The sequence below is a fragment of the Bidens hawaiensis genome, unplaced genomic scaffold (assembly GCF_021521415.1).
Source record: "Bidens hawaiensis isolate Kalapana, Puna unplaced genomic scaffold, B.hawaiensis_p1.1 tig00017857_1, whole genome shotgun sequence".
Taxonomy (NCBI): Eukaryota; Viridiplantae; Streptophyta; class Magnoliopsida; order Asterales; family Asteraceae; genus Bidens; species Bidens hawaiensis.
In genome coordinates this window covers 106509-118792 of record NW_027492694.1, presented here as the reverse complement: position 1 = coordinate 118792, position 12284 = coordinate 106509, and the positions used below count along the sequence as shown (strand labels likewise).

The 12284-nt window shown below is 37.3% G+C and overlaps 1 protein-coding gene across 1 annotated transcript; it reads left to right on the top strand.

Annotated features, from left to right (window-relative positions):
• Positions 1-8493: 8493 nt before the first annotated feature.
• LOC143554840 (exonuclease 1-like) lies at positions 8494-12284 on the top strand. The gene is made up of 10 exons (XM_077044515.1): positions 8494-8555; positions 8631-8686; positions 8844-9151; positions 9226-9270; positions 9770-9919; positions 10606-10720; positions 10804-10904; positions 10987-11084; positions 11160-11252; positions 11699-12284. Exons 1-10 carry the CDS (start codon positions 8494-8496, stop codon positions 12282-12284), a joined length of 1614 nt encoding a protein of 537 aa, XP_076900630.1.

The following is a 12284-nucleotide window of genomic DNA, read 5'->3' as shown; positions in this document are numbered from 1 at the left end:
ATAAAAGAGTAGGGGTTGGGCCTCGGGCCAAATTGTTGGGCTTGAACGGCCCGTTAGGCAAGTGTGTTCTTACGGTCTAGTTAGTAACGCGTTGTGTACAATTTACAGGCCCTTACTTGTGAGTGTGCACTTAGAGATTTCCTAGCTCGTTGCTGGTGTTTGGTTGATCTCAGGTGAGTTCTTGATGCCCCGTTTAACTCTTTTTAAGTTTTGGGCTAGCATGCACACCTAAGTGTTTTCTTACTGGATGAAATGTTTTAAATTATTTTGCATAGGCTTTCTAGTATTGGTAGGCCTTGGAATGTTATAGAATGTGTGTATATATATATATATATATATTTTAGAATGGCCAATATTTGGCGAATGTTGTAGTCGTCTCGACTACTGAATGTTGTGTATGCCTACTTTGTGTTTGCATGCGCCGAATGTTACGTGTTTGGGTTGTATGTGTTCTCGGCCTTGAATGTTATTATTGAATGTTATATATATATATATTATATATATATAGGAATGCACGTATAGAGATGCTCATACGTAAGGATGACTATTTATTGAATGTGGTGACCTAACCGATGTATTTCCGTTTACCGTTTTCAAAACCGTTGGAATGATTATTAAGACTTTTGTTACTTATTTAAAACTTGAACTCACTCAGATTAAGCTGACTTTGTGTGCATGTTAGTGTGAGTTTCAAGTTAAGAAGAGGATGCCTTATCGCTTGGACGTGCACGAAGCTACTTGGACGGTGAGGGGTATACGGGATTTGAAGACTTTATTATTAAACATTTCCTTTTAAAAATTTTTATTAAAGATAATTTAGTTGGTTTTGGGCAAAATTCCTGGGTTTTGGGAACTTTTTATATTATTTACGTTTTCCGCCGAATTATACTCTGTGATGCTTATTTTAATGAAAAGAATTGTTTTTAAGTTTAATTATTTTTTTTACCAGTGTTTTAAATGATTACCAACTGTGGGGTTCCCGGGGTTCGGGGCCTTACATTGACTCAAGAACAGCACTAGAGACATCAAATTTTTTAAAATTGAATTCAGCATTTTCGAATTTTTTTGTTAGTTTTGCTATCTCCAGCTTCGATGCATCTAACTCAACTGTTAGTTCAGCAATTTTCTTTCTAGCATCTAGATGGTGACAGCACTTTATACTATAATCTGATTGCAGTTTGGAAAAAAAATCTTGTTTTTGTCCCTCTATTTTGTCTTTTAAAGCCTTTTCAAGTTTCTTAAGTGTTGAATTTTCATATTTAACACCTTCCATCTCTATGCTTAAGTTATTGTTATGTATTTTATACAAGCCTACTTTATCAATGCACGATTGAGAACAAAGTACAGGACTTACCTCAGTTGGTTTGGTGGAGGTGAAGGCTATGAAGGCATGCTGAAGATCCCTCATCTGCTCCTCAGCTTCGTTCTCCTCTTCCTCGACATCCATCTCAGCAAAATTTGCAACTTGGTTACTCAAGTTCAGTGCTGCCATCTGATCTTCCCAAGAGAAGTTCTGAACCACCAAACCTCGCTCACCCGCACTCGAACTAGCCACATTCTCTTATCTTCCACCATTTACCATAACCATTGCCCTCTCTCTATTTCCTTCCTTAGCCGGATTGGTACACCCATGAATAAAATGACCCTGCTCATGACATTTGTAGCACCTTAGAGAACTTTTGTAGAATCCCACTTTCTGATTTGCAGGCACATTCCAGTTGTTCCTGCCTGTCCTCTTAATGAACTTCTTGGCTCCAAAAACAGCCATGGCGATTTGCCAAGAAATATCCATCTCCTCCACATCATCAGGATATATCTGATCTAGCTCAGCAGCCACAACGGGTTGTACCAGGTCTCTAGCAAGAAAAGCATTATAGCAGTTCATAAAACCTGCTATTAAAACTATGTTCTCTTGAGTCTCTTTGGAAATAATAGGAGTTTGAATAGGAGACTGGCTGGAGGTGGCCATAGAAGCTTGCGATTTTAGTGCAGGAGTTGGTTGTGGAAAGAAAACAGTAGCAGCTGGTGTAGATTGTGGAATGGGTTGACTTTGAGATTACCTGAACATGGAGAAGGTCTGCTAAAACTGCTGCGGTTGAGCTAGCTGATTTTTGAACAATGAGAAATTGTCTTGTGAAACTAGAGCATTGTTAGTCGTAACGCTATAACCAGCAATATTGTAGGTACTTGCATGATTGATAGCACGCTGCTTGTCATCCATGTCACAAGCCTTAATAATCTCCATCACCTCAGAGAGAGTCAGTCAAGCCAGATCCTTGGTCTTCTTATTAACAGCCACATTTAAATCCCAGCTCTGTGGCGGAGAGTTGACTAGCTTGTTGTTGATCTCAGCAGGTGTGAGATTTATATTTGCAGACCTAATCTCCGTGACTAACGAGATGAACCGGTGAAGCTGTTTGTCAAGAGACTCTCCAAAAACATAGTTGAACATGTTGAATTGTTGTCTTAGGAGATCATGCCCGCTTCTCCTCATATCTTCATTTCCTTCAAACACTTCAATGAGAGCCTCCTAGAGTGCTTAAGCAGAATTCAACTCTCTAAATCCCAAGGCAATCTCAGGTGAAAGTGCCATGGTCAAAGTAGCTAGAGCCTTCTCATCTTGCTCAACAATGTCAAAATCAGCATCTGTATATGACTCAACTGGCTTTGTCTCCACTTCTTCGGAATACTCTCTTTCATAGGTAATAACCTGAGGACCTCTAACTATGCTTCTCCACAATTTTGCATCCTTTGATTTCACGTACTTCTCAAATCTGAACTTCCACTCAGCAAACCCTTCTGATATCAGTAGTTGTGGTACGCGAGTGGTAGTTCCCATTATAGAATCAAGCTCTTGATGAAGAGTGGCATTGGAAGATGCACTAACACCTGATTGATCCATAATATCCTTGACCGAGAACTTGATAAAATGAACGAAAACAGCAAAATTCTTCCGAAAACACAGAAAGTTGACCGAGAACTATTTACAATATCTGATAACACATCAGGTTGCCCTAGAACGATGAAATCTACCCAAGAACTTGAAGATCCTCCCGATAACCTTGAATTCAACCCGAGAGCTAAAGCAGATTTACCTTGAACTTGGAATGGTTCAAGATATGGTAATCCTTGAATATTTAACTAAATCCCGAGAATGATTTGATTCAAATTAAACATGAGACTTTCAAAATCTATTCCAAACTAAACTTTTACCAGCCGAAGAACACGAAGAACAATCTTCTTCAACCTCCAGAAATCCTCAACCAAAGAAAAACACCCGCAAATCACCGGTAGAATCCTTGATATCACCAATAATCGAGCCTAGAATAGGTCTATAGGATCTGATACCAATTGTAAGTCCCATGATGGATCTTTCAATGTGATATCAAGAGACTCAATGATTAGGCGGAAGCTAATCACCAAGCCGATTCTATGTAACAAGCAAGAACACACATAAAACAAATAAACAAGCTTCAAAACACACGTATATTATACGTCGGGTGCTTAAGCCCTTAACAACTTACACGGGTAAATAATACTTTTGAACGAACAACCCTAACTTCGTTAACATACATGAATATATATTCTACCAACTAGGCCCAAAAAAAACTAAAGCCCACCGAGATCAATAGATCTCGGTTTACATACAAAAGCCCAACCAAGCCAAAAAATAAATCCAACACTACAAGCATAAACCACAAAATACGACCCAACAAAAATCGTTATAATACAAAATAGATAATAAAAAGCAACTCAGACCGAATACACATGTGTCTGGATCCATACATAACTGATAATTGGCATACAAAACCAAGTCAGTCATAACCAGTTCTCCAACAGGGTCACATAGCCTAGGGGAAGGTTGTGTCCGAACAGGGGCTATGTACTCGGGGAACCTTTGAATTATGTGTGTAAGGAAATGGGACAAATTCGGGATTGACAGGTGTTCTTGCTAAGTTTGTGAAACAGAAAACTATATTTGTATTTAACAACTGTTATAAACTGTTTTATCGAGTCAACGTTTCACCAGCATATAGATGATGTGTTTTTCCAACCCACGCAGGTAACTAGGTGTTGATAGTGATATACAGGAATTTGGAGTCATGATATTAGAAGATCGCTCATGATGTCTCAATTTTCTTTATAAATCCTTGTAATAATAATAACACTGTTTTGTAACCGAAAACACGCACCATCTCCCTCTCCTCCCCCGTCAGCCACACGCCGACGTCAGTTAGAGACAAAAATGGAAATTGTGGAACCTTCAAGTGAGTTCCAAGGCGAAGGAAGTCATGACAGAGGTCGTCCAGTTTAACGGAACATACCCCGCGGACCTGCGTATGATAAGAGTCACGCTTCTCGAAGATATCGTGACACCACGTATCATGATGAAGGATACGCGAGTGATGATAGTCGCACGTATGGAAGGAAAGGGACCAGCCGGGTGCGAACAATGGTAAAACACACTGAATGTTGTAGTGATGCTGAAGAAGACTTCACGAAACCTTACCGCCATGCGGCATTCGTAGTAAAGTCAAAATTCATTCTACGGATTGGTACAGCCCCCTTCCTAACAAACGTCATGATCCCAAGTAACCTGGGCAAATACAATGGAATGTCGGATCCAAGTGATCAACCGTTGGATATTACTGCATTAGGAGGAGTCAGCGGATGGACCCTCCCATACTGGGGCCATATGTTAGCCTTGAATCTCACCGACGAGGCTCGAGAATGGTTCGAAAAGTTGCCTGGTGGACAGATCAAGAAATGGGATGATTTGGTGGCAAAATTTCTCAATTTTTAGCCAACAGAGAAAGCACACACGCGACCCGTCCAAGATATTGAAAGTTGTTCGTCAAGATAACGAGTCAATTGAGAACTTCATTACTCGTTTCAACAATGAAAGTTTGAACATAGAAGGAATTAGTGAAGATATGCTGTAAGGTGCGTTCCGGAAGAATATTCGAAGCAACGACCTGATTCGCTGTTTGATTGGCCGTCATGGGATGCCCAAAACTTGGGATGCCATCATAACTGTAGCAAAAGTTTTTGCAACCACAGAAAAACTTCTGGGATGGGATACTCCGAAACAACATGCCAAATCAGAGTCCGAAAACGCACGCCCCAAAAAGGAAAAACGGGGTTCAATTTGGTCCCGCATTCAGGCACCCGCTAAACCCTCCAAGCAATTTGATGCAACGTATTTAATTAGACAGAAACACAAGGACCGTGGGTATGGACAGGAGAGTCACAAGTGGACTCCCCTAAGAAAAAATCCAATATAAATCTTAACTACTGAGAATATCGAGTTTAGGAAGCCGCAGCCGATGACGTGCAGGGATCACCTGAACCCGAATAAACATTGTATGTTTCATGAAGATATAGGGCATAATACAGATGATTGTGTAAGCCTGCGAAACAAGATTGAGGCCGCAATAAGCTAGAACATTTGTTGAAGAACGTTCACCAAGGCGCTCATAAAGAACCTGCCCAAGCGGATAAAGGCCCGGCGAAAAAACAAATCAAGGACTTAAACGTCCATATAATCCAGGGCAGAATGTCTCGCATTAAAAAAAATTGGAGACTCAGGATGATGACTGGAAAAGTGAACCAGTGATCTTCCCAAGGATGAAAGGAGACCCTTGCATGAAACAACCACTGGTCAGCACTCTTTTGACATTATAAATCCCAGTACGTATTCTTTGACACTTTGAGACCGAGAGGTGATAGGAAGGTAGGGTTGTCTCATTGCCTTTGCATGCTAGAATAAGAATTGTGCGAGAGCGAGTTCGTTTCTTGTCAGGTTTAGGTGTTTTGAGCGACTAGTTGATCTATTTTAGTTTAAGTTGAATTGTTCCTTTATCCTTGGTTGTGTAGTATTCATTTCCATTAGGGTCGAGTGTTGGTGAGACCGAGAGGTGATCTAGCATTAGGACACGTTAGCAATTATTTCCCAGTTTGGTCGTTTTAGCCGATTTTGAGTAGTTAGGGTTTATTGAGTGAGACCGAGAGGTAATCCAGTGAGCCCGAGCGATTCTTAGTCATGTCATCTTTAGGGACCGGTGTCTTGAAGTCATCCAATCCATTAGCTTGTTAGGCCTACAATTTGATTCAGACCTAGGTAGACGTTTTTCTCTATCCTAAGTTAACACAGTTAGTTTTCCGTTAAGTTTTCTATTTTTGGTAAGTTTTGTCAGTCAGTTAGGTTAGTTCAGTTAAGTTAAAAGAAATCAAAAATCAATTAAATATTATTCTAAGGTAGGTCTTGTCTAGGGTTAGTAATCGTTAGCGTCTTACGTGTCTACGTGTTCGATACTCGGACTTCCTAGGTCTATACTACTTGCGATCGGTACACTTGCCGGTTGTGTGTGGTTTTAGGATTTTCGTTTTAATATTAAATCTTAGTTGTGAGAGTCATCAGTATAGGGTTATTAGACACACATCAAACCAAAACCCCCAAAATTTTCGGCCATATGGTAAAACCCCACCATAAACCCAAAATTTTTTTGGGTCTAATGAAGCATGCATCCGTATAAGCGGCTCTTGATGCCATTGTTAGGTTTTAACAAGATTATCAAAGTCATAAAATCCCAATTTTATGAAAAACGCAGCGGAAATAAGATTTAAATCTTGTTAATTTAATAGGTATAAAACCTATTTTACACATGCAAAACCCAAACCCGGATCCAAATACGAAATACACACTATCAAACACATGCATGTCACTATAAGTACATGCATATTAAAGCTACCTTTCAAATCCAAGGAAGAGGAAGGAGATGATGATGAAGAAAGTAAGAACTTGAATATGAAGCACCTCAAGCTAGCATACCCCAAGCTTCCAACAAACATCACTTGTAGCTAGGATTTGGCAACACTTGTATCTTCTCCTTGGTTCCTTTTTCCTTGGCCGTCCAAAGAGAGGAAGAGAAGAATGGAGCGTAGAGGATTTATCCTCTGGTCTTGTTCTTGGCCGTCCAAGAGAAGAAGAGAGGAGTTGAGAGAGTTTTCCTCTATTGCTTTACTTGTGTATTATGTTGTGTGTTGTGTGTAATGAGAAAGAACAATGAAAGAAAACAAGTAGTCTTTTAAAATAAGGCACCACCCCAAGGAACCAATAGGAAGCTATGCATGTCTCCACTCACTTGCAACAATAATAAAATAATATCAAGTCAAGGGGGGGGGGGTGGCCGGCCCCTTCCTTCATTGTTATTATTATTATTATTTTGTTTTATAACCTTTCCATTTATGTTATAAAGCACAATTGTGTTATTTCCCAACATAACACAATATAGTAACATGCTTGACATATTATTACTTAATCCCTTTTTCTCAAAGTATAAATCATCCACATAATTTATTTATTTCACAAGTACATTATATTTGGAAACCCATTTTCAAATAACTCAAGTGTTAATATTCATTTGTTATGATCATATCATATGTAAACAAATATTGTTGGTGTTTGTCTAGCTTGTTATTGGGTATGACCTGACTTAGATCATGACGTACTAGCCATATCAATAAAAATACGTGTCTTGGACATAACGAGTCCAACATTATCTATGTAGAGTCTCTAGTTCTATTATTATTTTTTCCTTTCTTATTGATATTTTGTTTACGACAAAATACTATTTTCTTTTCTCATAAAGGGCTTTCTTTCCAAATTATATATAAGAATTTTAATTAATAGTAAATATACATTTCTATATCAATATACATTTTCTTTTTATTAAATGTAGTTTATCAAACCACTTAGATTATCCTAAGAACATTTTTGGTTTATGTTTCACGTGCGAGGTAATTGGTCCAACGCATATGCATGGTTTAACGTTTTCATATATATTTTTGGTATAGTTTAATAACTCCGTCATAACGTGCATGTCATAAATACTAGTTAAATTCAATTGATGTTTATTGTTTTGGTCATTTCATTATTATCTTCAAATAAATACTATTGTAAAAACAATTTTCCTAAAAAATGACTGTCGACGATTTTGTAGAAAACAATAATTTATTTTTGAACAAAACATTGGATTTTTTCGATCGGCCAAGCAAACTTTAAATATAAAAAAAAATCGTTACAAGCAAGACACTAACAATGACATGAAGCATTGAAATCACCTGGAAAAACATAAAAATATGTCGCTAGCAAGGAGCATACCCCACCCGACCACCAAATTACACCGCCACATCTCCCAAGTTAAGCCGGCGTTATTTCCTCTGATTCTTTACCCATGAGAAGGTTAGAACCTCGATCTCACCCACCACATAATGAAGATTAACCGGCTTGCCGTCAAACACAATTTAATACCTAATAATTTATTTATTATATTAAACAACTTTTATAGTTACAATATCAAAACACTGGCGGGAGGGTTTCCCTCAATTAAAAATTTGAAGTCAGTCAGTCTTTGGCGGTAAAAAAGATGTTGAATGGGCGTACAAAAGTAAAGCGTCAGATCCGCATCGCATCAATTGTTTAGAAAGGAAATGGGGATGAAAGATATTCTGAGATTCATGAAGCCCTACGTTCACCCCATTCACATCAACACAAACGGGTATCCATTCAAATACCAATACTACTAATACATGATTGGTTGATTCTATTCGAATTTCTAATTGTTGTTTTTTTCCCCTTTTCAGGTGGGCATCGATGCTTACTCAAAGGAGGTATTTATACATATACTTACTTTGCTCACTAATTCTTTCTTTGAAGGATAGGATATATATGAACATTGTTATTTCATTCAATCAAGGTTGTAAATGTCTGGATTTTTTCAACACTGAGTGCAGGATATATAGATGATGAATGAAAAAGAAAGAAACTGACATTCATTTCTGATCAGCATATTCATGTAGTATGGAGCTTTGTCTGAACGCGGAAGGAGACCAAAAAAAGTTCCAATACATAAACTACTGTCTGCATCGAATCAACATGCTTCGACATCATAACATTACTCCTGTCCTAGTTTTTGATGGCTGTAACATCCCTTGCAAATCCCAAACTGACAAACATTTCATTCATTATTCCCATTTCTTCAATTCATGTAGTTACTTTTGGTTTTGTAGTAAAAGGAAAGAAAACCGCGAGTTAGCAATGGTGAAACTCAAAGAAGGTGATACCAATGCTGCAGTAGAGATGTTTCAGGTACTTACTACCTGCTAATAATATGTCGAATGTTGTCTTTGTACCAATAATGAATGCTGCGTTTTTGGATGCAGAGGGCAGTGAGCATTACACCATCAATGGCATACCAACTAATTCAGGTATTCCAATTAGGACTCAGCTTGGCTCTGCTTGCTTACTTCAACGAGCTGAAAGTTTGAGCACGAGCTTGAGCCGTTCTTTTTACAAAGAGTTAATTGCAATAATGGTCCATGTAGTGAAACCCAAAACGCAAGTTCCAACCCTGTGGTGGCATTTTCGCAGTGGTCCTTTTTTTGCAATCGGGACCCCACTGTGAACCCAAAGATTGCTTTTTCTGTGAAAAGACCGTTTTACCCTTGCAATTTACAACCCTGTGGTTTTAAATACATGCAATTTGGAAACAGTTAGAGGGTCCAAATTGCATGAAATCAAGAATTTACATGGTTTGACAATATACAACATTAACCAATTGAAACACAACGTTTGACTTTCCAAAGTCAAACTGTGACTTTCAACAAATGCAGCTGTCTAATATACTCAAATGCATACAATACATACCTATACACAAATACATACAGATACACATACACATATTTTGAAGTGGCCTTACATTTGCAGGTTCTAAGATCAGAGAATATAGAGTTTGTTGTAGCACCGTATGAGGCGGATGCACAATTAGCCTATTTATCCAGTCTTGATGCTGACAAAGGTGGAATTGCTGCAGTTATATCAGAGGACAGTGATCTTCTTGCTTATGGTTGCACCTCTGTAAGACTATTCCCATTCACAACCCAACCCAACCAAATTATTCAATAAAAAATTAATTTCTCTCTTTTCCACCTACATAACCAATCAAACCCAAAATTTTCACTCCCATTAACAACCTAATCAAACAAAACTTTTTACAATAAAATATAATTACAATTTTAATAGAAATTAAAAGAAGGTTTTAATTTAAAAATAAAAAATAGATTAAAATTAAAAACAAAATTATAATTAAAATTTAATGAGAAAGGGAGTATGATACAGAAAAGAATACGAATTTGGATTACTTGTTTTAACTTAATTCGTTTTAGTTATGATATTTGAATTTAATTATGTTATTTTAAGTATGTTTAAACTTTAATATTAAATGTGTGGTCATAGGTGGGAAGTTTTCAACCACAGTTCAAATAAGAAAGAAGGTTTTTAATTAATAGTGAGATCAATTTGTGGGTGGCAAAGTACCAACCGACTTACGGTCGGTGAGCCAAACAAGTTGCTCAAGTTGATTGCCACATAAGCTAGTTTTTTATTTTCTTTTATTTCCACGTATGCTATACAAGGCAGGCCGACCGACCGAATTGTGAACAAGCAATGGGAGTGGTCTAAGAACTTCAGTCAAACTTGACTTAAATAATCTTTAATAATTAGTGCTTGTTTTAACATTTTATTTGCTGTATTTTGTGACTCAGGTTATTTTCAAGATGGACCGATATGGCAGTGGGGAAGAGATAGTTATTAATAAAGTTTTTGATTCATTGGGACGTCTACCTTCGTTCTTACATTTTAATAAAGAGTTGTTCAGCGGTAACGATACACATATAATTTTAAATAGTTAACATTATAGGTATTATATTCAATATATAATAATGATAGCAGTGAATATGTAGGCATGTGTGTTTTAGCTGGATGTGATTTTCTTCCATCTGTGCCTGGAATTGGCATTGGGAAGGCTCATGCTTTGGTTTCAAAGTATCGTAACTTAGATCGTGTAAGCATGAATATATGAAGTAAAGTTATTGTAAGTTTGTAACTGTCAAATATCTGACATTGGTTCATTAATTTGCTTACAGGTTTTATCTATGTTAAAGTTTGAGAAAGGAGATCAAATGCCTAAGGACTATTTGACATCTTTTAAAGAAGCATTAGCTGTTTTTCAGCATGCCAGAATGTTCGTAACCCTTTTATTGCCGTTTTTACATGATTTTACATATTCTGATTCTTACAACTTGTATATTATCTGCAGCTATGATGCAGATTCAAGAAAGCTAAAACACTTGACACCACTTGGGGAAACGCTTGTACATTATTCAGGCGAAGAGCTTGATTTCCTTGGACCGTATCCTTTTATTTAATGTTCACCAACGAGGTGGGAATTTTGATTTGTTTACTTATGAATGTGTTAATTCAGGTAAGGTTTTATTTTTTAAACAATCAAATGGGCATAGCATTTAGCTTAACAGGAAATGTGACAAGCAGGTTGACTTGCACTTATAAACCACCAACACTGTTTTATAAACCAAGTTAGAATATTATAGTTAAAAGTATTTATTATTACTAGTATATTCTCATATATACTAAATGATACAATTGGCAGCGATGGCCAGTTTAACCAAAGAATGATTTGATTTGGGGAAAAAGTTATTTATTTTTTTGAAACAACTCATTTTAACCTTAGTCTATTTTGTTCATCACATGTTTTAACCCAAACCAAATTATAAGCGTTAACACGACATTTTAACCCGCACTCATTATGCTTTAATTTTTGTACTTGACTATGGTTAGTGAATTATCTTCCTCACAAGCTTCTGCAATAGCCGAAGGTCAACTAGACCCTTGTACCATGAAGGCGTTTAATGAGCTTCCTGGTTGTGACGGTCAACTGAAAAAACCAACGGCAGTCAACAACCTGGTTCCTAACCGGATCTTGAAAAAGGAAACCACAGAGGGATGTTTTACCATTGTCTCATCTCGCAAAACTGGAACCAAAAAAATTACAGTGGTGAACAAAACTAAGCCTGATTCAAATTTTGAACTATTATCAAATCTTAAACAGTTGATATCTCCATTAAACGGCAATAGTGTCAACATAGTTAACCACACGATTCCTGCCAAAAGATCATCAGTGGTTCCTAATAACAACCCTTTTAAGAGACAGAAACAGACAGTTGTAATCGATGACTGTGCTTCTGAATATTCAGAGGTTACGGAAGTTGAAGATCTTGAAATGACTCCCGACTCGCAGAGTAGTGTAGAGTCTAAATTTGTTAACAAGACTGGAGTAAAAAAGATAGTAACAAGTGGAAAGAAAGTTGAAAGTAAATCAGAGAGCAACAAAAACACCATCTTGAATTTTTTCTCAAGGGTGTAA